At 57.5% G+C, this 22,225-nt stretch overlaps 8 protein-coding genes across 8 annotated transcripts in view; 5 read left to right on the forward strand and 3 right to left on the reverse strand.

The window, feature by feature from the left end:
- Positions 1-10: 10 nt before the first annotated feature.
- TRAVEDRAFT_48009 (uncharacterized protein) lies at positions 11-428 on the forward strand (the record flags this gene model as incomplete). Its single annotated transcript, XM_008040227.1, has 2 exons — positions 11-325; positions 384-428. Coding segments are annotated over 2 exons (360 nt in total), but the record flags the coding sequence as incomplete, so codon positions are not given.
- Positions 429-2,542: 2,114 nt separating this feature from the next.
- On the forward strand, positions 2,543-6,471 carry TRAVEDRAFT_65084 (uncharacterized protein). Its single transcript, XM_008040774.1, has 16 exons — positions 2,543-2,674; positions 2,737-2,742; positions 2,981-3,063; positions 3,130-3,149; positions 3,209-3,263; positions 3,314-3,685; positions 3,753-4,115; positions 4,174-4,331; positions 4,382-4,450; positions 4,506-4,665; positions 4,723-4,840; positions 4,897-5,126; positions 5,178-5,314; positions 5,373-5,396; positions 5,449-6,180; positions 6,238-6,471. The coding sequence occupies exons 1-16, from the start codon at positions 2,572-2,574 to the stop codon at positions 6,299-6,301; spliced, it is 2,694 nt and encodes an 897-aa protein (XP_008038965.1). The 5' UTR covers positions 2,543-2,571; the 3' UTR covers positions 6,302-6,471.
- A 408-nt stretch (positions 6,472-6,879) lies between these two features.
- TRAVEDRAFT_65085 (uncharacterized protein) lies at positions 6,880-11,566 on the forward strand. The gene is made up of 13 exons (XM_008040775.1): positions 6,880-7,112; positions 7,172-7,345; positions 7,398-7,481; positions 7,542-7,648; positions 7,699-8,100; positions 8,153-8,567; positions 8,624-8,813; positions 8,863-9,055; positions 9,103-10,557; positions 10,609-10,705; positions 10,757-10,842; positions 10,927-11,072; positions 11,125-11,566. The coding sequence occupies exons 1-13, from the start codon at positions 6,902-6,904 to the stop codon at positions 11,507-11,509; spliced, it is 3,945 nt and encodes a 1,314-aa protein (XP_008038966.1). The 5' UTR covers positions 6,880-6,901; the 3' UTR covers positions 11,510-11,566.
- A 249-nt stretch (positions 11,567-11,815) lies between these two features.
- Positions 11,816-13,784, forward strand: TRAVEDRAFT_37662 (uncharacterized protein; the record flags this gene model as incomplete). Its single annotated transcript, XM_008040082.1, has 4 exons — positions 11,816-11,920; positions 11,970-12,227; positions 12,295-12,822; positions 12,879-13,784. 4 exons carry the CDS (start codon positions 11,816-11,818, stop codon positions 13,782-13,784), a joined length of 1,797 nt encoding a protein of 598 aa, XP_008038273.1.
- Positions 13,785-14,012: 228 nt separating this feature from the next.
- TRAVEDRAFT_149304 (uncharacterized protein) lies at positions 14,013-15,008 on the forward strand. The gene is made up of 4 exons (XM_008040776.1): positions 14,013-14,278; positions 14,337-14,532; positions 14,611-14,714; positions 14,772-15,008. Exons 1-4 carry the CDS (start codon positions 14,135-14,137, stop codon positions 14,946-14,948), a joined length of 621 nt encoding a protein of 206 aa, XP_008038967.1. The 5' UTR covers positions 14,013-14,134; the 3' UTR covers positions 14,949-15,008.
- A 1,456-nt stretch (positions 15,009-16,464) lies between these two features.
- TRAVEDRAFT_48013 (uncharacterized protein) lies at positions 16,465-19,225 on the reverse strand (the record flags this gene model as incomplete). The annotated part of the gene is made up of 11 exons (XM_008040228.1): positions 16,465-16,898; positions 16,950-17,067; positions 17,117-17,276; positions 17,336-17,562; positions 17,625-17,701; positions 17,758-17,965; positions 18,042-18,173; positions 18,240-18,695; positions 18,750-18,804; positions 18,858-18,890; positions 18,942-19,225. 11 exons carry the CDS (start codon positions 19,223-19,225, stop codon positions 16,465-16,467), a joined length of 2,184 nt encoding a protein of 727 aa, XP_008038419.1.
- A 664-nt stretch (positions 19,226-19,889) lies between these two features.
- TRAVEDRAFT_48014 (uncharacterized protein) lies at positions 19,890-20,638 on the reverse strand (the record flags this gene model as incomplete). Its single annotated transcript, XM_008040229.1, has 2 exons — positions 19,890-20,150; positions 20,207-20,638. 2 exons carry the CDS (start codon positions 20,636-20,638, stop codon positions 19,890-19,892), a joined length of 693 nt encoding a protein of 230 aa, XP_008038420.1.
- Positions 20,639-21,478: 840 nt separating this feature from the next.
- TRAVEDRAFT_122979 (thioredoxin-like protein) overlaps positions 21,479-22,225 on the reverse strand; it is a gene marked incomplete at both ends in the record, with an annotated part of 2,444 nt that continues 1,697 nt past the window's right edge. The window contains 3 exons of the mRNA XM_008040777.1: positions 21,479-21,536; positions 21,590-21,690; positions 21,758-21,772. Of these exons, the coding sequence (XP_008038968.1) occupies positions 21,479-21,536; positions 21,590-21,690; positions 21,758-21,772 (174 nt within the window). The remainder of the gene's footprint in view (positions 21,537-21,589; positions 21,691-21,757; positions 21,773-22,225) is intronic.

Genomic DNA, 22,225 nt, shown 5'->3' on the forward strand with positions numbered 1-22,225 from the left:
GGGTGATAGCCAATCGACCGCTGCTGCCGCCGCATCTTCTGCGCCCGCCGCATCGAGTTCCACCAAGGCCGCTAAGGCAACCAAAGCCGCGACTTCGTCCGTGGCAAGCTCTTCCGCGGCAGCCTCCTCTGTAGCCAGCGCCGCCGCTGCGTCGTCGTCCGTGGCTGCATCATCCTCCGCCGCCGCCTCTGCCAGCACTTCGGTCGCGGCATCGGCGTCTTCGTCGGCGGCGGACTCCTCGCAGACTCAGACCGCCAGTCAGATCGACGAGGAGCTCTTGAAGGAGTTCGAGGCGTTGAAGAAGCTGATCGAGGAGAAGATCCGCGTATGTCTACAGTGCTTGAAGTCCATTGGTTCGCATCGCTGACGAGTATCTTCTGCAGGGATCGCGTTCAAAGCGAACCGTCAGCTGGGCCAAGGACGCGTGAAGTACGTGGCGCAGAGTGGATGGAGAGAGAACAGAGGAAGTGTACCCCCTGCTAGCCAGGCGGGCTGCGAGTGTGTATGAGCGTGTACGTTATCGCCAGTCATGAATTCACGTACGAACGTCCCGAGGTTGCTGTGCATATGGTCTGAGATGTGCTGCGGCATCACTGGGTTTGTGTACCTTCCTCAATTTTGGAGGCAGAGGACAAATGTTCCTCCCGAAGGGAAGCTGGCACAATAAATGAAAGAGGTCAACCGGTTCTCACACAGATGAAAACCATTTGCATGGAGGCATAAGCTTATTAGTGATGCGGTCCAAACTGAATTGGAGGTCGTGGTAGGGGAATATCGCGAGAGACGTACTCGTGTCCTGCGGTGTTCGCAGTGGGAGAGGGAGTGGAGGCATCGACGAACTCGAAGTGCAAGGGAGACAAAGTACGCGCCTACGTCGCGAGGATGATGGACGTACTTGAGGAGCCATGCGGCAGGGACGCAACTCGTCAAGAATGAGGGAGGTGGACGTCCAAAGGAGTGAGACAACAGCAATTGGCGTCGCGACGCGCGTGGCAAGTTAGAACACCTGCAAGTTATCGGTCAGATTGAGGAATACGTATAGGATGTTGGAGTGCCAGTGTTAGCTTAGCGAACAAACGGAAAGATAGAAGCTCACTCAGAAAGTATGGTGGGATGTGCACTGTTACACCTGTCGTCGCCACAGAGGGCTACCTTGCGACAACACCGCGTCGTAGTGGACTTGAAGTGTGAGCTTGAAATTGCGGACAGAGTGGTCTTGTTCGCGTGGCCCCACAGTCCCTGCTACTGGTAACGTGCGACACCGTCAACCATGCAGCCTGCGGGATATTTGATGGCTTGAACAATGATTGAAGGGCCCCGGAGGTACCTCTCGCTTACCTTGTCTTGAAGCGCCGCGGGACCTGGGCGGGTATCCGGAGCCGTCTCCGAAGATCTATGCCGTCCACGATGTCTCGAAGTGAGGGTCGCTGCGACGTCGAAGCGGATTGCCGTCACCTGTTTAGGACATGTCAGTTTGCCTCGCAGAATCAAATTACGACGTCCCCACAGGCGCGCTCTGCGTCCCCCCTCAACCCTCGTACGTCTTCTAGCCTGGAACCTCGCACGGCAGGCAAGTGGCGGAAGCCCTCAGCTGCTATAGTCAGGGTATAGCCTGTCCAAATTGCTGAAGAGGATGCGATAGCCTGAAAAAAGGCTGAAAGATGCGATAGTTCAACGCCTGTTTTGGCTATCGCATGGCTGTAGTGGTATATCGGTTTGTCTGCCGTGTCGGCGTGGTTAGATGGTGATCTTAGCCATGTACGTTATTACCAGTCATAAAATCACGTACCAACATCCCGAGGTTGCCGTGCGTATGATCTGAGATATGCCGCGACGTATTGCCGTGCTCGCGTACGCGGTATAGTTCCTGGTACCGTGCGGCAGCGTCGATCGTGCAGTCTCCGCAGCGAAGGTGAGTACGGCCACTTGATGAACGCCCGCCGGTGTCTCCTCTGTAAGATCAAATTACTACGCTGCCATAGGAGACCTCCGCACCCCTACCCCCTCATACCATCGTCTAGCCCACCGCGGCGTAGCGAGAAGGTGATACGTCGACTGCGGACGGCGATGTGATGCTCGCCACAAAGGCTGCTCATGACCTCGAGCGACGCGCAATGTGGTCGGAAAGCACAGCCTACCTCGCCGGGGCTCGTCCACCGGGGTGTCTGCGCCGTATCTTTTTGATGGGCGGCAGCCTGGCAGGGCGGTCCGTGTGTAAGAAGGATGGTCCGCAGGCTGTCGAGGGTGTTGTTAGCGCAATGTGGGCTATGCTGTGCCTTTTCGAAGGCCTCCTACGCTGCTGCGCACTCGTCCGCATGAATGCGCAGCCGCGTGGGCGGTGCTCTGCGCATATGTACGCCCAAGGCGACGATCTATCGAGTCGGTTGCAGCCAAAGAGAGCTCGGTCCGAGCCGATAGGCGCCCGTGGGGATTGCGTAGAGGGTCACAGCCACAGCCGATCGTTCATTCGAATTGGGACTCATAAGGGGCTCCGCTCCTTGGCTCTGTACTCGCCGCCGGCATCCCAGACTCTCCCTCCACACACACCTCGCAGCTTACACAAAGCGCACAATGTCTTCGCCTGACGAGGACGGACCCTCCGACGCACGCGCAGGTGCCTCCAAGCGGCGCAAAGTCCTGCAGCGCGCGTGCGACTATTGCCGCCGCAAAAAGAGTACGTGTGATCGACTACGTACAATCGCTAAAACGGTTAGTTGCTGACTTGGCCTTGTACAGTCAAATGTAAGCCGCCATCATACACTCAGCGGCGCGTAGTGCAGGATCCACTGCCTTGGAGTGATTGTATGCGCTCCCTTTCTCCGGAGCACTACCTGCATGCTGCTTCGGCGTGCTTGTGGTACGGGGACTATTCATTGGGGTGGCTCTTCCTGACATCGTCCCATCGGCTCATGAGAACATCGATGGCTTATCTTGGCGGGGCGAATTTTGACTCATCATACTCACACCGTGCACCGTTCAGGCGATGGACCGCGGATGCCCAACAAACGGTGTTCGAAGTGCATATCACGTCGCACAGAATGCACCTACGTTGAACCGTTCAATGTAAGTTCTAGCACGCTGTGCCTACCCGCGCTTCAGAGGCACTGACTTGCCCTCCATATCCCGCAGAAACCCCGCTATCCTGATAGGTGAGACATCGTCAGTAATGTTTATACGGAGGTCTAATCTATCGCGGGCATACTTGCAGCTATGTAGAGAACTTGGAAAGCCGTCTACAACGGATGGAAGAGCTCCTAAATAGGGTAGGAAGGCCCTTTGTTCATCGCCGTCGGAAGCGCTTACATGCATATAGCTCAACCCCGACGGTGATGTGCTGAAGACGCTCGACCACGGATCTGAAAATGCGCCGTCTCCGTCCGCAGCATCGACCTCGTCCCTCAGGGTACCCCATCTGGCCCTTACACCGTCTAGCCCCGAAGCAGGGGGTGACGAAGACGACTTCAGCGATCATGACGAAATCATGCGGAAGGAACTGATCAACGGCATGTCCAGGCTTTCTATGCAGCCGACCAGTCTTCGTTATCACGGCAAGTCGAGTGGATGGGTTTTCATACAGGCGACCGAGGGCTTCCGACAAGAGTACCTGCGCGACGCGGTGCCAACATCTACTGAGGCGGAAACCAGCTTCCTCCGAAATTCCGGGAAGAAATATGACCGACAACCAGTGAGTAACAACGATCTGGCCGCGCGTATACCCCCCTATTCCTGACGCTCTCCTCCTTAAACGGAAGTGGCTCGAACGCCCCCTCCAGCAGCGGCTCCTGGAGCCAGAATGTTTTCCACCTACGGATCTCATGAACACGCTGGTGGAGAATTACTTCCGACTCTGGAACGACTACACTCCTCTACTACACGAGCCCACGTTCCTGCGGAACATAAAGGACAAGTTGCACCTGCGCGTCCCGGGCTTCGGCGCCACCGTTCTCCTAGCATGCGCACTCGGCGCGCGTCACAGCGACGACCGGCGCGTCCTGCTCGAGCTCGATAACACGGATTCGTGGCAGTCCGCGGGATGGAAGTATTTCCAGAGGGTCGACGACATGCACAAGTCGCATCTGGCCCCTATACATGTCTACGACATCCAGATATGCGCTGTACGCTTTTTAGTTTTACTTCCTTGTGGCAATGGACTAACTGAGCAGCGTTACACAGATGTCGGTTATCTATATGCAGACCACGACCCTGCCTCACTGTAGTTGGATCATCATCGGCCTTGGGCTCCGGCAATCCATGGACGTTGGCGCACATCGCAAAAGCATGTACAAGCCCAAGCCGACGGTAGAAGACGAACTATGGCGACGCGCGTTCTGGTAAGTCTTTGCCCACATCACACGTCCACCGTACTCATGACGAAATATAGGCTGCTCCTTGTGTACGAGTGGGGCGGCAGCTACGGCCTTGGACGTCCACCATGCATCCACGAAGAAGAGTGAGCCCCATGTATCCCCGCTTCTAGTCGGACTATTGATATTTTTCCTCCATAGATACGACGTCGCCTTCCCCACAGAATGCGACGACGAGTTTTGGGAGAACGACGACCCCGAGAAGGCGTTCGTACAACCGGCAGACATGCCATCGAAGACGGCTTTCTGGAATTGCTACATACGGCTATTCAAGGTGATCGCTTACGCAACTAGAACCATCGTACGTTACACAAACGTTCGTAATCCCGCGACCAGCTGATGTGTCTGTCCTTCTCAGTTCTCCATCCGGAAATCTAGAGCACAGATGGTGAATGGAGATCAGCAGTGGGAGGATCGCATCGTTGCAGAGCTTGACTCGGAGCTCAACAGGTGGGCGGATACAGTGCCAGAACACTGTGAGTACCATGCCTCTCTGCTGCACCTAAAATGCATATACTGACGTACCGTGTAGTGAAGTGGGATCCGAACTGCAAGAACGAGCTATGGCTAGGGCAGTCCGCAACGTTGTTCGGGCTTTACTACCAAGTCCAGGTCACCGTCCACCGCTCCTTCATCACATCGCGGCGCGGCTCGCCTCATTCGCTGGCGTCACTCATCATCTGCACGAACGCCGCGCGGTCGTGCGTACAGGTGCTGTACGAGCTGTACTTGCGCATCGGAACGCCGCTTCCTCGGAATTCGGTGAGTCTTTCGCGACGTGAACCGCTTAGGCGGGGCTGAACCGTTGGACAGGGGCCGGTCTTCAACGCAGGCCTCGTGCTGCTCATCAGCATGTGGGGGCAGAGGCGGTCGGGTCGACATGCTGGCGCAGATCGGGACGAGGAGTACATTCGGAAGTGCCTCCAGATGTTGGAGTCCATCGAAAAACAGTATGTGTGACGTCGTTCTGCTTGCGCACCGGTGAGGCTAATCTGTATTTTTAATCAGCAATAACGTCGCGGAGCGCCTCAAGTACGTCTCTTCATCCGCTATCTATCGTGCCGCAGACTGATGTTCTTCTCAGGGATATGCTGCTCAACTTCATGAGTGTCGAGGTGCCCAAGAAACAGCCGTCAGAATCCCGCCCAGGGGAAGAAGCGAACAAGGCCGACCGGAGGGCGGATCCTGCTGCATCGCCGTCCAGCACCCAGGGAGATGACGGGGGCGACCGTATGTCCCGCCCAGAAGAGTCCGGTGCAGGCCTGTACGCGACCCCGGAATCCCTCTCCTCTCCATCCACAGGGCTGTCGTCACAACCCACATCTCCGGACGCGGCATCTCCCGGCCTGACCAACTCCTTCCTCAATGCCCCCATGTTCGGCTTCTCGCCACCACAAAGCCAGGGCTTCCCCCGCCTGCCCCAAGATCCCCTAGGCGGCTCGTTCCTTTCAGATTGGCAGCAACAAACACGACCACAGCAACCCTCTCCATCCGCCCAAAGCATGCCGGGTTTCAACTTCGCGCCATTGGATCCTTCGGCGCCCGCGTGGGGCAGCAGCGCCCGCAGCGGCCAGGGACAGAGCTTCGGCGCCGCAGGCCAGACTATGGCTTCGGGCTCTCAGCAGAACAATGCGGCGCCATATCCATCGTACGGCACGTTCGGCCTCGTGGACAGCGGCGGGGCGTACCCGATGGATATGTCGGACTTCCAGGGTGCGCAGGGCGCGGAGACGGGGAGCACCGACTTTGGGTTTCCTGACTGTGCGTTCGTGGACGACACCATGACGATGTGGGCGACTGCCCCGGCGTCCTTCGGGTAAGTGCACCTCCTCATGCAGCATACTTCCGCGCTGACGCTCATGGTTGTGTTTAGGTGGCAAGATTGGGAATCATACTTTAATACGGTCAACACCCAGCAGTCTCCGCCAGCCAACTAGCCCCGTTTCTGGCGCGAAATACATATTCAAGCTCGTGTGATAAACCGGACAGTACTGGTAACATCGTTAACTCTAGAGACGTCGTCGATCCCCAGCTATCGTGTTTCTATTGTGTATGTATATGTAGTCTATGGCTCTGTCTAGTCTCACTTCTATCGAATTGCTGTTCCCGACCTTCACCTCGTCGCATCGTCCGCTACAAGTTGCGGTCAGCGACGCTGACTCTCCGAAGTCGACATCGGGATGCCGGGCCGGCCTCCTCGACACCCGTCGCGTCAGGTCGCGTCGCGGCCCGTGTACCTTGCACTCCTTCCTCCCTCTCCTTCTGCTGCTCCTGGTCCCCCTCCCCCGCTATCTTTGCAGCATCTCACTTTTGTGCACCTAAATCCTCTATAGTAAGCCCAGAAGGGGTACCATCTCTTCTGAGGGACACACACGGCAGCCTTGTGAGGCACCTCCTGAAGCAGTATCTTCAAACTGCACAACCACGACGGGCTCGGTAAATCCAACTCTCCACTGCCTGCACTGTACCTTTGTATATCAGCCGCGCTTGATACTGGGAGACTCGCCGTACCTTACTGGACTTGGAGGCCTCTCTGAATGCTACCCAGTTCAAACCGCCGCCTTTCACTCAACAACCTCGGCTCTCCTCTTTTCAACCTGACTCTGCCAGACGTGTATTCCGACTCCCGCGAGCATGGGTATGGTGGCCCGACGCGACATGTACGTCTTCCTCGAACTACCTCGCATGGCGGAGGGTCTATCGCGAAAAGCGAGGATGGCGTGCGGTGCGTCGTCGCGGGCAGGGAATGTGAGTAGGATCCTTCCACGTTATGCTCTATGTGCTGAGAAAATGTGCGGCCATTCCAGCCCTCCGCATCCTACGCATGTCGGAAGCATCCATATCCGGGTCCTCCACTCCTACTGAGCACAAGTCGGTGACCGGACGAGGCGGACATCGGATCGAGTCATCGCGCAACTTCTGGGACTCCAGTGGACTGAAGGTCGATAGCTCAAGCACAGATGTTGCGTGGTGTCATGGCGGTAAGTGGATCTTTTGCAGCCCCTCGGCGCGAGTCCTCACTGCCCGCGCAAGCCTTCAGCAACAAGATACTCACGAGTGCGCGGAACGGCGAGCTCATCATGTGGGATCTGAACAAGAATGGCCTCTCCAAGTACGGTAAAACCCCCCTGTCGTATCAAATACTGCCAATAGACTTCTAAATATTTGCACGCGCAGAGCGGCGAACGCGGGACCACGCTAGGTCAATCCATGTGCTGCACTACTCCCCTATTCTACAGTCATACTGCATGACCGGCTCCGCGGACGGAGACCTTCGAATATGGGTGCGCTCGAACGACCATTCATCACGTTTAAGTCTTGAATGTGTGCACAGGACATACGAGACCTGACAAGATCAATAATGCGAATACACCACCCTGCTGCCGTCCGAGCGGTCGCCTTCTCGCCCGTGTCATCGCAGTCGCGACACGTCGTTGCTGCACTGGATAACGGCAGCATATATCGGTGGGACTTGAATATGGGTCAACGCGGGCAGCTCGATCGCATCCCCGTCGCCCATTCGGGACCTATACTGTCCATTGACTGGATTCCGCCATCCTCCACGACTGCGACTACGCTCCCTTCGACGCGTCAATCGACCTCTAGCACGTGGTACGGAGGCGCAATCGAGGAGATTCTCCCGTCAGCGCCCATTGCCGGTGGTGCCTCTACAGCAGAAAGCGATAACACTAGTCCAGGATGGATAGTCAGTGGTGGCATGGACCGCTGCGTCAAGGTCAGCACCCTCGATTCCTTTCTGTGCGCATACACTGACTAGTAGTGACTAGGTTTGGGACCTCACGACACCCACATCCCGGTCGCGCACAGCTCATCAACCTAAGTACACGCTGCACACGTCATTTCCTGTGCGCAGAGTGCTCTGGCGCCCGGGATATGAATGCGAACTCGCGGTGGTTTCAAATGCGGACTTTGGCGCAGGTACAGACTTTGGGCATGGCTCGCTGCCTACGGGACCATCCTCTGCCAGCGTCGGTCTTGGCTCTGGGCTTGCAACTGCATTGTCCAGTCCACGTCTCACATCAACCCATCTGGGTGGAGCTGAGACTCCCGGAACTCCAGACGACCGGGCAAAGTCTCTCACAAGGTCGGATGGGAGCGACCCCGTAGAGATATGGGATGTGAGGCGAGGTTTCATCGCGAAGTGGATAGTGAACGGTTCTGCTGTAGAGGGCGGTGTTACCGGTAAGCTATCAGGTTAGTTTGTATCTTTATCAAGCCCATCTAACCTGGGTTCGCAGATATCGAGTTTGGGGACTCGCATTCGCTGTGGGCGGTGCATCAATCCGGGACGTTTTCCCAGCTGGACTTGCGTCAGTCAAGGAAGCCTCTTGATGCGATTCCGCGTTCCGCAATCTCATGGAATACGACGGGAGCCATCGCCTTCGTTGCAGATCGACCGAAACGATGGGAGCTGCCTTACGACGACATGTATGCCATCAGCTTACGAGTGCTCAACGCATGCTCACATTTGGGACAGTGACCCAGAGGCCGTCAAGGACAAGACGCCGGTCAAGGGCTTGGGGGACGCGCCGTATCACCCATCGACGCAGAGCGTTGGCGCATTTGTCCCCGAAGGCGCTGAAGAAGACCTGGACATGATAGAGAAGCTCGCGCGTGGTTACATCTACGAGGGCAAGGAGAAGCGCCTGATATGTGCCCACAATGCCGAAGTAGGTCTTTGCGTGATTCTGTCAGTCTCAGTGTTCACCCTGAGTAGGTTGCGCTCGACGTCGGTGCTCACGACGCAGCTCAAACATGGCTACTTCTTGAGTCGCTCCTGACCGATCTCGTCACTCCTCCAACGCCGCCCCTCTCACCACTACCTATCACTAAAGCGCCACTTCCTCATTCCACATCTGCGCCCGCTGCGATACCGACGATAAGTTCAGTCGGATCGGGTACCCCGCTGCCACAGCGGTCGGTGACCGTCGACCCATCGCTATACACCAAACAGAAGGACACTAGTCCAGGCTCGCGCTCAAAGTACAGCGACGAGCGGTATAACCGCTCGACCTCAGGCCACCGTTCGCCGCACAAGGGCACCCCGACCTCCTCCACGGCTTCGTCTCCACGCAAACCAAGCACAGGGCTACCGAATGTTCCCGCGTCCATCTTTGCGCGGCGCGAGTCTGGCGCAGGCCTCCCTCCTCCTATGCGACCGCGCTTGCCTTCTTCCTTCCGCCGGCCTTCGTTTGGCACGCAAAGCATGCTCAGCGGACACAGTGAAAGCCCGAGCGCCGAGAGCATTCGCAACAGTCTACGGCATGTGGGCGAGGGCGCGCTCGATGACTCAGACTCCTCCGAGGGCTCGAGTGACCACAACGGTACCGAGGGTGGCGACGAACCGCAGGCGAACAGCGATCATGAGGTCGAGATACCGACGCCTACATCGGCCACATCGGCATCCTCATCGTCGCGCGCCCCAAGTGCGAGTGCTGCTTTCCTACACCGGAGCACGACGGCAAACCCAAGCCCGCTCTCGCGTGTGGCGGGAAAGCAGACGTGGACGGAGGATGAGAAGGAGGACGAGGACACACCCTCGCCTGCGTCTACGCCCGAGTCATCTGGGGGCGAGGAGGACGAGTATGGGTACGACGCAAGTGGGGATGAGCACGCGCTCGCGTTCATGTCCGCCTCTACATCTGCCTTCCCCTCTCGCCGGACCTCGATGGTGCGCATGCCTCGCCGCCCCTCGGCGCGCAGCACCACGCGGAGCCGGAGCTCGACCGTCGCCTCGCTCGCAGTCGCCACCACTGTGCCCGCGTCCAGCCCCATCCCCGCCCCGCCGCCCTCTCCTCAGATGCCCAGCCGACGCCGCTCAGTCGCGCGACAAGAGTCGACAAGTACAATCCGCACGGTGACCGTTGAAGCGCCGCCCGCGGGACGCACGGACGGCGGCTTGTGGCGCGACGAGACCGTGCGCGACCTCTCGGGCGGGCGGGCAGCGTCGATCCGGCACGCGCGTGCGCGCTCGGAGGCGCGCTCTGCCGATCTCTTGCTGGACCCGGAGCGGGTGGGGACGGGCGATGCGGGCGCCGGTGTGCAAACGCCGCATAGCTCTGGTCGGACGAGCAGCGACCAAACGAAAGCGGCGGTGCGGGAGGCAGAGGAGAGGATGCGGCAGCTTGGGTGGGAAACGGTGCGAGAGCGGTTTGAGCAGTACACTGATCAGGTACGGTTTCGCTATATTCTATCTGGGTTCGAGAAATTGAAAGAGTTGCAGGGCGATATCATCATGTGCGCGGTGATGGCGCTAGTGGTCGCCGAAGAGCTCAAGATTTCAAAGTCCCGAGTTGCTCGTTTTGTCGAGGCTTATATCGGTGAGTAGCATCGCGCGGCCACGATCAAGCAGAGCCTGAAGTGTCTTGCAGAGATCCTCAGTCGCTTGCGCCTACATACCTGTGCGGCGTATCTGCGCAAGTTCTCACCGGTTGAGGATGTAGCGGCCACTACTTCGGTGAGACGGATGCAACCTTTCAATTCCTGACACTGCGCTGACACTGCGCTGACACTGCGCTGACACTGCGCTGACGCACTCTAGCTGCACACTACCGTGTATACCGCATGTGCTAAGTGTCGCAAAGCCATTCTGCAGCCTGCAGGGCCTTTAACTCGCGGTGGAAAACCCTCGGGGAGCTATGCCTACTGCTCCAGTTGTCAGAAGAACGTCGCCAAGTGTTCAATCTGGTGAGACGCTGCGTTTCGCTCCCCGCATCACCAAGGCTAACTCGCCGTTCAGTCACCTTCCAGTACGGGCGCTGATGTTCCAGTGCCCAGTATGCCTGCACGGCGGCCACCAAGACTGCATCCGCGCGTACTACGTGCGACGCCCTGCCGACGAGCTATCCCCGCCGCCCCAGCCCGCCGGCCTCGCGTCCCTCCGCATCGGCCGCAGCTTGGAGGCAAACCCGCCACGCGGGCGCGCACAGTCGCGGGCGGGGTCGACGCTCACGGGCGATGGGGACTCGGACGATGGCGCGAGCGTGCAGGGCGAGGGCACGACGGGGAGCTTGAGCAGCGCGAAGGGCGTGGTAGTATCGTCGAACATGGTGCTTGGGCAACCGTGCGCGGCGGGGTGCGGGCACCATTGTTGGGCGGTGCACGATAAGGTGTATCCTATATGACATACGGGTGTTGTACGTGTCGGTAGTTGGACCGAGTGTAACCTCCTTTCGTGCCAGGATTCCGCGCATCGTCGTTTGCTTTGGCTGGGTGTACAAACAAGGCCAAATTGAACATCAGCTTACCGCGTTTCGAATCCACTGGCACCCCGAAACGTTCCTCATTGTCCTCGCTGAGGCTTTCCTTGCCCTCCCCGCCATCGTCCTCCCAGAATCCCAGTGATTCGCGCTTTGAGTATCGCGACGATGGTGGAAATCGTCATCCCGATCTTCACCGTCATCGACGGGCAGGTTATGCATGACATAACAATGAATACTGTCGAATCGACGTCCACGATCGGGGTACTTGTAAGGACCCTGGTCCTTGCCGGACAGCAAGCGGCCCCGGCGACTGCGACATTTCGTCTTTGGAAGGTGCGCCGCTATCGAGCATTATCTCCTACACCACCTCATCCTTTGACAGCCAACTTGGCGCCTCACGTCTTCTGGGAGAAAGGACTTGCGTGATCGCGTGAAAACGGACCTCGACCACCTGAGAGAGTGCTGTGTATGCATCTCGGACGCTGAGTGGCGGAATCGACCTGTCAGCGACCTTGGACTTATCGATGTGAACTCTCAATCCGGCAGTCGTCAGGCGAAGACGAGGGCTCTCATCTTCGAGCGCTTTGAAGTGCAGGAAGACGACGAGGACACAGCCTCTGAAACAGAAGGAGAGGATGAAGTGATTAGCGAGCTCCATAAAGGTCGGTGCCTTCCAACGACATCACGATACATTTTCTGACGTGTAGGAGGACCCAGAGTTCAAGAAGGCGCTCCGCTTGGGCAAGTCTGGAACGCCGTCCAAAAATGCCCAGCCACGACAGTACAGAGAATATCAAGCGGGTCCGGCACCCATTCTCGACGGACGTTACGCTTTGTCTCCCAACCCCGTCACCATGCCCGTCGAGCTCTTCCATTCCGCCTTTGCCACCTTCCTTGCTATCGCCGGCGACGACACTCGACAGCCCTCCGAAGATGTAATCGATGGGACAGTCAAGCTGATGAAGACTGCGTCACAGATAGGGACCAGCGAGGCTCTTCGCCAACCCGAATCATCGCAAATTCTGACACAGCTTCTCGACTACCCGGTGATGCAGAGTTTGAATCAGAACAGAACTGTGGCAGACCATGTTATCGTCCATAGTCGCTTAGTCGACCCCAAGGGATCCGCACTGCTTTGTGTGTGCGAGGAGAAGTTGGAGATAGGGAGCAGCGGCGATGCCACCGTGCAGGGCTCCTTCTCGTACATCCAGCACTGGGCTCAAGAGAATCTGAAGGTAGAACACCGTGATACTGTGCTACGCTGCAAACTGGACTGACATACACTCGACAGGCCTTGGCGAGTGCGTGCTGTGCACCATCCTTCATCATTGCTCTCTCCGGTCCCTGGGTTATCGTGCTCGGAGCCATCTTCACCACCCGGGCGATCGTCCAACGCCTCACGGACTATATCTGGATGGGCCACGCCCGCGAGCTGGACGACGCGCATGCGTTCCGCCTCATGCGCGTGTTCACGGGTCTGCGCGCGGGCATAGCGTCGCTGCGGGAATTCTACGAGGCCCCCGAGCTGAAACCCACGAACCGGTTCTGTCCACTGGCGACCGAATGCACGGAGGAGAAAGACGGCACTAACACAAAGCTCAGCTTCCGCTACATTCGCCCTCTCAAAGTAGGTGACCCGTCCAACGTCGCCTTCCTCGCCGTAGACAATCAGGACAGCAGCAGACGGCTCGTGGTTAAGTTTGCCGAGCGCTACGGCGAAGACGCGCACCGCAGTCTTGCAGCGGCGGGCTTAGCTCCGCGCCTGCTGTATTGCGGACCTATCTGGCCGGACAGCCCCGCGAGGGACGGCTGTGGGTCTCGCAAGATGGTAGTGATTGAGTACATCAAGGGCAAGTCCGCGCACGAGCTGTATGGCTCGTGCGCGCTGCCCGGGGCCGTGCGCCAGGCAGCCCGCACTGCTGTCGAGCATCTCCACAGGGCAGGCTTCGTCTTTGGTGATCTGCGCCCACCGAATCTCATGATCGAAGACGGGGAGGAAGACGAGGACTTAGAGAGGCGCACGAAGTTGATCGACTTCGACTGGGCGGGGCGGGCAGGCGCAGTTCGGTATCCCCTACACCTTTCGCAGGGGATCCGCTGGGCACCTGGGGTGGCGGACTATGCGCTAATCACAAGGGAACATGACCTGTACATGCTCGACCAGCTATCCGTACTGCGTAATGATGTTATTATTTGAGCCCTATCTAATGTTGAGCGTGGTTCGAAATTGTTCATCGTTTATAATTCAGTAGCTCATTCACGGAGTTGCTAGCTACTCAGAGACGGAGGGCTTTTTTGTGAGCCCACATATGTTAGTGTTGGAATCGCAACAAATTCGGAAACATACTATTCAGTAGCCGGGGATGCAGTGCACTGCCAGGGAGGTCACTGCAGTGGGAGGTTTCGGATGCACTTCCCTTTCCTAAACGCTCCATTCCCACTCCCCGCGCCCCCAACTGCAGATGACCTCTTGAATCTCTCACCTCTCACCCAGTCGCTCCTTTATCTTCTCTCTGCACTCGTCTTTGCAACGCTTAGTGGAGCAGCATGTCTTCGTCTCATTCTGCCGAATCTTCCTCCTCCGAACCCTCTCCGGCACGCGGGCCCGCGAACACCAAGGGTCTCCTCGTTCTGCTCCCGGACAGGATCAACATAGAGGAAGAGGCACAGTTCTACGACGACATCGTCGACGTGAGCGATCGCGCCCATTTCCGACTGTTCCGCTGAGCTCACCGACGTTGCGAGGCAGAGCGCGAGCACCGTAGAGGGCGACTACCCATTCGACCAGGACGACTCGCCCCCGCTCTCGCCGCACGAGGCGCCGTCGATCTTCTCGCACGACATCTGGCTCGGGGACAACTCGGGCGAGAGCCAGGCGTTCGCGCGCAACGTCGAGATCGCGGGCTGGACGAGCGTCGGGGACAGGCAGGGCGGCGCGTACGTCGGTGAGTGCACCAGTGATCCCCCACCCTTCCTTCCCCGCACCTGCGGCCCTGGCGCGAAGCGTGCTGAAACCCGCGCAGTGTACGACTGCGTGATCACGACGAAGGAGGGCCTCGGCATACACGCGCTCAAGAGGTACAGCGCGTTCGCGCAGCTCTACGCCCGCCTACGCGCGACGCTTCCTGTAAGCCCACAAAGTTCCTGTACACTCATCGCAAGACCTCGCTCATGTGCGGCCCAGGCAAGCCAACAGTCGTATATCCCCTCTCTGCCCCCAAAGGCACCCCTTGCGAAGTTCCGGCCTGCATTCCTCGACCGGCGCCGGCGGTTACTCCAGCACTGGCTCTCGGCGATCCTCCTCCACCCGGAGATGGGCGGCTGCCAGGCGGTGCGGGAGTGGGTCATGGACAGGACATGACAGGGCCCTCCGGTCGGTTTGCTTTCGTCGTTTTCCAGCGTTATACCATTTGCTTTTCTCCTCAGAGGTCGGTTCCACGGTGCCCGTCTCAGGGCCGCGAGCGCGCGTCGATAAGCCACGACAGAAGATAGCATTGCAGGACAAGCACGACATCTATGACAACAAAATGTGCAGACGGATCACAGCTGTGACAGCGATAACAATACGGAGGTGCGTTTGCGTAGGCAGTACAGCTATTGCCGAAATCTTTGGACCGGCGCTCCGAGCTCCGCAACTCGCGAAACGCGCGAAACCGACGCAAACAATTCGAGATGTGTAATAAATTGACCACGCGTGCACAACCACTCTTCGATAGAAAATAACTATGTACATGCATGGAGTAGACATGGGGCTACACGAATATGTCATCTTTAAGACGAAAAGCGACCAGACCGATGAGTGGCGACTTGTGAGGGAAAACCCGCTTTTACGGGACCAAAAGTGCTCCAATTTGGAATCAAAGGGGCTGTGGTAGTACGCGTTCCTTCCAGGCAGACCCCTACACAGTTTGGAAGCATTAGAGCGCGAATTACGACTACCGTGGCCAACATAGGCCGACACGTAGCGGGAGTGAATTAGGCGCCCGATATACAGCAGGAGCTCTGGCGTGTTCGGACGACCTCTCAGCGAGAACGGCTTAGATTGTCTCAAAACGTGGAGCGCATGTATAGGACATGCATGAGTACGTTGTCCCAAGAGGATTTGCGATGAAACCTCCAACCTGTACGTAGATTAACCCAATTCACTCAAAGGTGTTCATATAGTCGTATCTCGAGTTATATCCAATTCATTGTCCTAAAAAAGTGGGTAGTCGTGAATTTACATGTCTACTGCACCTCCGTGTGCCCTTTTTTTCGGGACTAAAGCTGATGCACGCAAGTTTATGGCCAGGGCTCCTCGGGGCTCCTCCTGGGTCTCGGGCGCCTACTTTGCTGCCTCTACGTGTCGGCCTATGTTGGCTACGGTGGTCGCAATTCTCGCCCCAACGCTTCCAAATTGCGTCGAGAGTTGCCTCTAGAAGATATATACAGGCCTCACTCGTCAAACCGACAATCCAAGCACTTTCGGTGCCGTAAAGACGATTTCACCCTCACAAGTCGTCGCCCATCGGTCTGTTCACTTTTCGTCTTAGAAATGACATATTCGTGTAGCCCCATGTCTACTCCATGCATGCACATAGTGATTTTCTATCGAGGAGTGGTTGTGCACGCGTGGTCAATTTATTACACATCTCGAATTGTTTGCGTCGGTTTCGCGCGTTTCGCGAGTTGCGGAGCTCGGAGCGCCGGTCCAAAGATTTCGGCAATAGCTGTAGAAGACGTCGATGTGCTTGGTACTTTCGAACGACACTGAGGCTCTCTCCACCGACATATCAAAGAAGCGGGTAGGCAACGCCTTCTGGATGTCGTCCCTGTCTCGCCGTGCAGAATTGTCAGCCGAGACGTACCAGACACCCCACTACCACAAAAGAAATAACTCACAGCATCGTCCGCGCGAGCTCCCATCCCGGCGCGAGTTCCTGCAGTCGCTCGAGGTGGCCGCTGATCTCGTCCAGCAGCGCCGACATCTGCTCTCCCGCAGCGCGCCCGTCATTCTCCCCTGCGTTCTCGCCATGCACCCTGATAAGGTCCCATAGCTGCACGAGGAGGATACCGATGGCAGAGGACAGAACGTGCAGGAATGTGACGACGTCGCCGGAACCCCGGCGGAGCTGTGCGTGCGCGATATCCGCGCTGGCTCGGGAGGCGTTCAGATAGAGTGCGCGTGCCTTTTGTGCAGCTGTGGACGGGAACGGTGACTTGATAGCGAGGAATGGGCGCTGGATCAGTGCTTGCAAGAGGTGGTACGTTGTGAACAGAGTGGCGGCCTGGGAGGCGGACGGCGTGTCGTCCATGTCGGGTTTCCATCGTACTGCAACGCACGATCAAATTCTGGGACAAGAGAGGAGACGGACGGACGTACGGTGCGCGGGCAGCTCGTCGACCCATTTGAGCAACATCCCGTTCAGTTGCTCTGCGACTGCCTCTTTCCATGGCATGTCCGGCGAAACGAATACGCTTTGCGGCCTCCGCGGACTGTACTAAGGGCATCATAAGACGAGTTAAGGGATCGGTTGGGGCAAGACTTACCAGTGTTCTCAGTGCAGTGGCAGCAATATGGCTCAACTTGATCCAGCAAACGAAGCCAGCGATGAGCGATGGCTTGTCTCCGACCTGGTGAAACGCATCGTCAGGCGCACTGGCCTCCCAGTACTCGTCGTCCACCTCGAGCGGCAACTCGAGGTCCAAACTGTCATCACGCTTTAGGTCCACCCCGAGCAGCAGCACGCATGCGAAACACGGACGCACTCTTCCTCGCGGGCGTAGTATGGCTTGCCGAGGAGCATGCTCCCGAAGCGGTCGAGCGCGACGAGGTGCCAGTACGCACGCTTCCAGAGCTCGTCCTCGACCGTCGGTGTGCGCCCATACGTCTGCCGCCGGTGCAGGCCCATGTCCTGCGTCTTCATCAACCCTGCGCTCAGCCAGAACCAGGCCGCGTCCGCAGCGACCGTCCCGCGAAGGTATTGGCTCAGGAGCTGCGCGGACGTCGAAGAAGCTGAGTCGGCGGCGGCGGGTCGTGACTCGCGAGGGGACGTACCACAAGCGTCTGGATCTCACAGAGCTCCGGAAGGACCAGCAGGCCGCTTTGCATCTCCGTGATCGCTGCGGATGCCACTGCGTCGAATTCATTCTGTGAGTCTGCGCCTGTCAACGCCTCTGCACGCACTCACTGATCGTGACAGAGACGTATTGCCATCCAGGCAGCGACGTGAGTGCGTCAGGGCCGCTCCCCTCGGGCGCGGACTGCGTATCGCTCGCCAAAAAAGAAGTCCAGCGGCTGGCGAGTCCGAAGACGGCCATGCATACGCAGGCGAACCACACGCTGCGCAGATGCAGTTTATCGCGCCACTGGCGCTCGAATGTCGGTCGATGGAGGAGCTGCGACGGCGTGCATTGTTAGTTTTGTCTGTATGTCTAAGCTGCGGCGAGAGAGCCGTCAGTGGCGTCTACTGACTGGAAAGGTCACATGTTCGTGCAGGAAGAACAAGCGGATGAGCTCGTCTGCCAAGTCGTCCGGAGGAAGGGCAGACAGGATGGTGTCCGGAACATCAGCGATGTCATAAATGCGTCCGAGGCGAGTTTCCCACTGATTGTCAAATGTGTCAGATACGTCGACACCCACGCGGTTTCTGAGGCCTTATCAAGCACGCACCGGGAGCAAGCGATATAACTCAGGGCGGTCGAGTTTCGACAACAGAGGCATCGGGGGCGCGGATGCCGTAGCGGGTTGGGTGCTACCATCGGCGATGCGCATCGCGGCCAGCTCGCGCTCGATGATTTCCATGGTGGTAGAAATGAGGCTGATGGAGCTGCTCTTGCCCTGGAAGCGGAGTTGGTGCTCGTTCGGGGCCAGCGCGGAGGAGGATTCGAGGCCGCGCGAGGTGAGCCGCGTCCCTTTGAAAAGGGCGACTTCGACCTCGTCTGGGTCCTCGGACTCTCCGCGCGTGGTGAATTGGCAGAGCGGGTGGGCATCCTCAATCTGGAGCGGGATCCCCGAGCCTTTTTGCTTTTTCTGAGAGCTCGATGGGCGCGAGAATCCTGCGTTTTCCCTAACTGTTTGCACAGGGGACGGCCCGAGTTCAGCGGTAAGATCCAGCTCGGGCCGAAGCTATGTTGCACAAGTCAGTAAGAAGTCCGATATACAGGGACGCATACAATTCACTCTTCTAAGCAGACTTTCCGCCACATCTATACGTCCTTCAAGGGCGGCTATGTAGCTGTACATCTGTAAGCTCTAGAATTTGAGTTTATTCACATGGGAGGGGCTTACGCCTTCGGTATCCCCCGTGGCTTCGAATCGTCTCTAACAGCGGCGGGTCAGCGCAGAAATAATGACAAGGATGAGGCCACCCACAGATACTTGCACGTTCTCGCGCTTGCCTCGCAGGAGCTGCATATGTGGTCCTTTCTCTGCGGGCCGTCGCACTTAGCCTTGCGTTTCCGGCAGTGGTCGCACGCCCGCTCGACCTTCCGGAGCTTGCTTCGGTTCCCCAGGTCGGAGGTGTCGACACGGTAGCTAGACTGCGCTTGCGAGACGGTCCATTGAGCGGGCTGTGGCGGGACAGGATCGTCGCTCCCGAGGCTGATGACCGGCGGGTACCATCCGTTGGCTTGGTGGGCTGTACTTGGGCCGGCCATGAGTGCGTGCATAAAGAGGACTAGTCGGGTGCAGCCTCTCTTGCTCGGGGAGACAGAGATTATATGGAACTGCGGCGGGGCATCGTGCGGGGCTCGAGGAGTCTTAACGTAAGGCCACGAGACGGTAGCGCGTTGGGCGCCTGCCCTTGCTGCGAACTTCGAAGAGATCCTCGCGGGATTCCCCCCTGGACACTCATCCGGTGGGTTCGCGAGCCTGATGGACACATCCAGAAGTTGCGCCAGCCCACATTCCCGCCCACGATCCCGAGGACGGCAACATCCATTGGCGCGTAATGACCGTGCGATCCGGGCGAGTGAAGGCCGATGTGGTCATTTGAATATCGTGCCGCGGGCTCGTTGATGTTGACCTGCCGTCGCCACCACTCATCACGGAATGACGTCCACACACACCCATTCGGGGGGAAACCTGCCGGAAGTCTAAAGAAATGAGTGGTCCGGAGAGATGCCAGCCGATGGAGGTCGTACGGTGCTAGGACGTCCGAGTCCGTCTCTTCGACTTCTTTGGATGGGTTGGACACAGCCACTGGCCACGTGTGTACGAGCCGCTGTAAACGCGTTGAACTGTCATTCTGATACCTGACATACGAACATTGAGTCCACTCGAAAGCGACAGAGGGTTTTGACCAGGCTCTTTGTTCGCGCGTCACGCCACGTGCGGGGACATCTCCCAGCCCTTCTCTCCCACTCTCACCCATGCGAAGTCGTCCGTGAACGCGACCGTGCGTAGGGAGGGTGCGTGTGCTTGCCATGTCTTCAGCCAGTAGAGTTGTCTAGCGTGGTCCTTGGCGAAGTCGAAGAGGAAGCTCGCGTTCTCCCTCTTGCGGCGGACGTCGGAGATGCGAAAGATGTGCAGATGAGGCGTATGCGCGAAAAGCTCCTCACCGAGACGTTCGAGCATAATCTCCTGCATCGTTAGAGCGTCAGACTAGGACGAGAATGAGCGGGTAACGAGAGACTCACATCTTCCAGAGCTACGTAGAGGATGAGCACCAAGCGATTGAAGCTCGCCATGTACGGCCCTCCATCGTCTACGAGGTCCCTCCATCGGAACACGCCCGCCTCGATGGTAAGATCGCGCACCGGCCCACCAGATTGCGGGAGGCTCCGGAGCGCTCGGGCCACGACCGGCCAGGCGGAAAGCGTTGTCCAGTAGTTCTGCGGCGACCAGCTGTTGAGCGCCACTTTGCGAATGAGACGGCCATCGCCAGACGAATGTGGGGGCAGAAAGGCAGGTAAGACGCTGGGAGTACAGCGTAGCTCTTGCAGCTGCGGGTAGTCCGTGGCCAGAAGGGCTCGGATAGCGTCTTCCAGCTGGAGTTGTACGGCATAGGCACCGATGTCAACTCCATTCGTCAGATGATCGTATACCGCGAGGGATAGTAGTGTAGGCATTTTGGGAAGCGAGCCTGAGAGTAACACAGATAAGTCTATTCCCAGTGCCTGTAAAAGTGGCCAGGAAGAGGCCGGGTCGAGGAGCGCAAGGGTTGAAGTTGGCGAACCGGGTCCGAGCGGGAGCATGAGCGAGAGCGAGCGTAGCTGAGTAGAGTAGAGTGGGCCATAAGGAGTCGTTGTAAATAGACAAACAGAGGCAGCGAGTCCACCGTGACATCGCGCAGGTCCAGCTTTACGCAAGATAGCTTCGGGCAGATCGGAATGTGCATGTAGAAAGTCTTCGGGGGTAGAAAGCACGACAGGATATTCGTTTGGAGCGTCCAGCTTAGGTGTGAGGGCACTGGTAGAGGCAGCTGTACTTAGTAGTTGCAAAGGGTGAAGTCGGAAGGGCTCGAAGAGAAAACGGTCAGTGTCTCGCTGGTATAAGGCATATATACCGGGAGTTTAAAGTTCAAGCCACTGGCATCTCACCTAGAACCTAACGGTATAAACTGCACAGTCCATTCGGAAACACAAGTACAGCGAAGAATCAGCGAAGCAATCTGAGTGAAGTCCAGTAGGAAATGACGTAGACCGCTAAATAAGCGCCTGCAGTCGCAGGAGGTTGTGGCGATCAAAATGCGGCTATTGCTGGTTAACCCACCTCCGCCTCCTCATCCCAGTTGTTCCCGTCATTGTCTGTAAGAACAAGAACACGTTGGCTTTACATTCGATACCTGTAATGATATATAAGGTGTGTAGAATAATGAATTCAAGCGACGTCGCAGCACATTTGAACATAACCCCGCAATACAAGCCCAGCTGAAAAACTAAAGTTCGGTTACTATTCCCTCCTGTCGCTCACGCCGGGACATCGATCTTCTTCCACGAAGCGCGGGAGGAGATGTCTTTCCACCATCTGACATATTTAGTCAGATGACTCGTAGCAGGGATGGCGCGGAAACTGCTCACCGGGTGACATTCGGCCACCGACCCGAGATGAGGAAGTCGATGCCCTGCGTCTCAAGGAGCGCGCCATAGGGCAAGTGGAAGAGGTCGGCAAGGGTGACATCCTGATGTCAGACGACAGAATTTGCAGCAATGTGAGTCTCGATATCACCCTTCGCTATCGCTACTCACGTCGCCCGCCAGGTACTTTGTCTTTCCCAGGATGACATCATCACAGATTTGACCGCGATCTTGCAATGTGATATAATCCAGCTAAAATGCACTTGCAATCGGTTGTAAGGTACCCAATGATCTCTACTTTGGAATCCGTCATAATATCACTCGGATGACGTTGAGCCCCTTACAACTGTCGCGATTATTCCAAAAGCCCCAAATATTCCAAAGTTTCCAATCATCCTGCGCGCAGACAAGGTGCATGATGCTAGCATATTTCCTGATTTCCAATCCGGATCGTACTATGCACGGTAGATGCAGGGGAATCAAATGATATATATTCCAAGCCAAAAACATACATGCAACTGGACGTTGGTGCTACTATGCATACGCGCTACTGGTACTACGATATGTGCTACGAGACGCGCCCCGCCATGCGAGATAGAAGACCGCGAGACCAGACAGCTAGATAGCCTTCATCAGGAG

Source organism: Trametes versicolor (genome assembly GCF_000271585.1).
Source record: "Trametes versicolor FP-101664 SS1 unplaced genomic scaffold TRAVEscaffold_6, whole genome shotgun sequence".
Lineage (NCBI taxonomy): Eukaryota > Fungi > Basidiomycota > Agaricomycetes > Polyporales > Polyporaceae > Trametes > Trametes versicolor.

Bases quoted from the DNA above. Each gene is read 5' to 3' on its own strand.
- TRAVEDRAFT_65084 (XM_008040774.1), top strand. From the start codon at position 2,572: ATGTCTTCGCCTGACGAGGACGGACCCTCCGACGCACGCGCAGGTGCC. The intron at 3,064-3,129 runs GTAAGTTCTAGC...CATATCCCGCAG, and splicing joins CCTACGTTGAACCGTTCAAT to AAACCCCGCTATCCTGATAG. The intron at 6,181-6,237 runs GTAAGTGCACCT...GGTTGTGTTTAG, and splicing joins ACTGCCCCGGCGTCCTTCGG to GTGGCAAGATTGGGAATCAT.
- TRAVEDRAFT_65085 (XM_008040775.1), top strand. From the start codon at position 6,902: ATGCTACCCAGTTCAAACCGCCGCCTTTCACTCAACAACCTCGGCTCT. The intron at 7,113-7,171 runs GTGAGTAGGATC...CGGCCATTCCAG, and splicing joins CGTCGTCGCGGGCAGGGAAT to CCCTCCGCATCCTACGCATG. The intron at 10,558-10,608 runs GTACGGTTTCGC...AAAGAGTTGCAG, and splicing joins TTGAGCAGTACACTGATCAG to GGCGATATCATCATGTGCGC.
- TRAVEDRAFT_149304 (XM_008040776.1), top strand. From the start codon at position 14,135: ATGTCTTCGTCTCATTCTGCCGAATCTTCCTCCTCCGAACCCTCTCCG. The intron at 14,533-14,610 runs GTGAGTGCACCA...AAACCCGCGCAG, and splicing joins GCAGGGCGGCGCGTACGTCG to TGTACGACTGCGTGATCACG. The intron at 14,715-14,771 runs GTAAGCCCACAA...TGTGCGGCCCAG, and splicing joins GCCTACGCGCGACGCTTCCT to GCAAGCCAACAGTCGTATAT.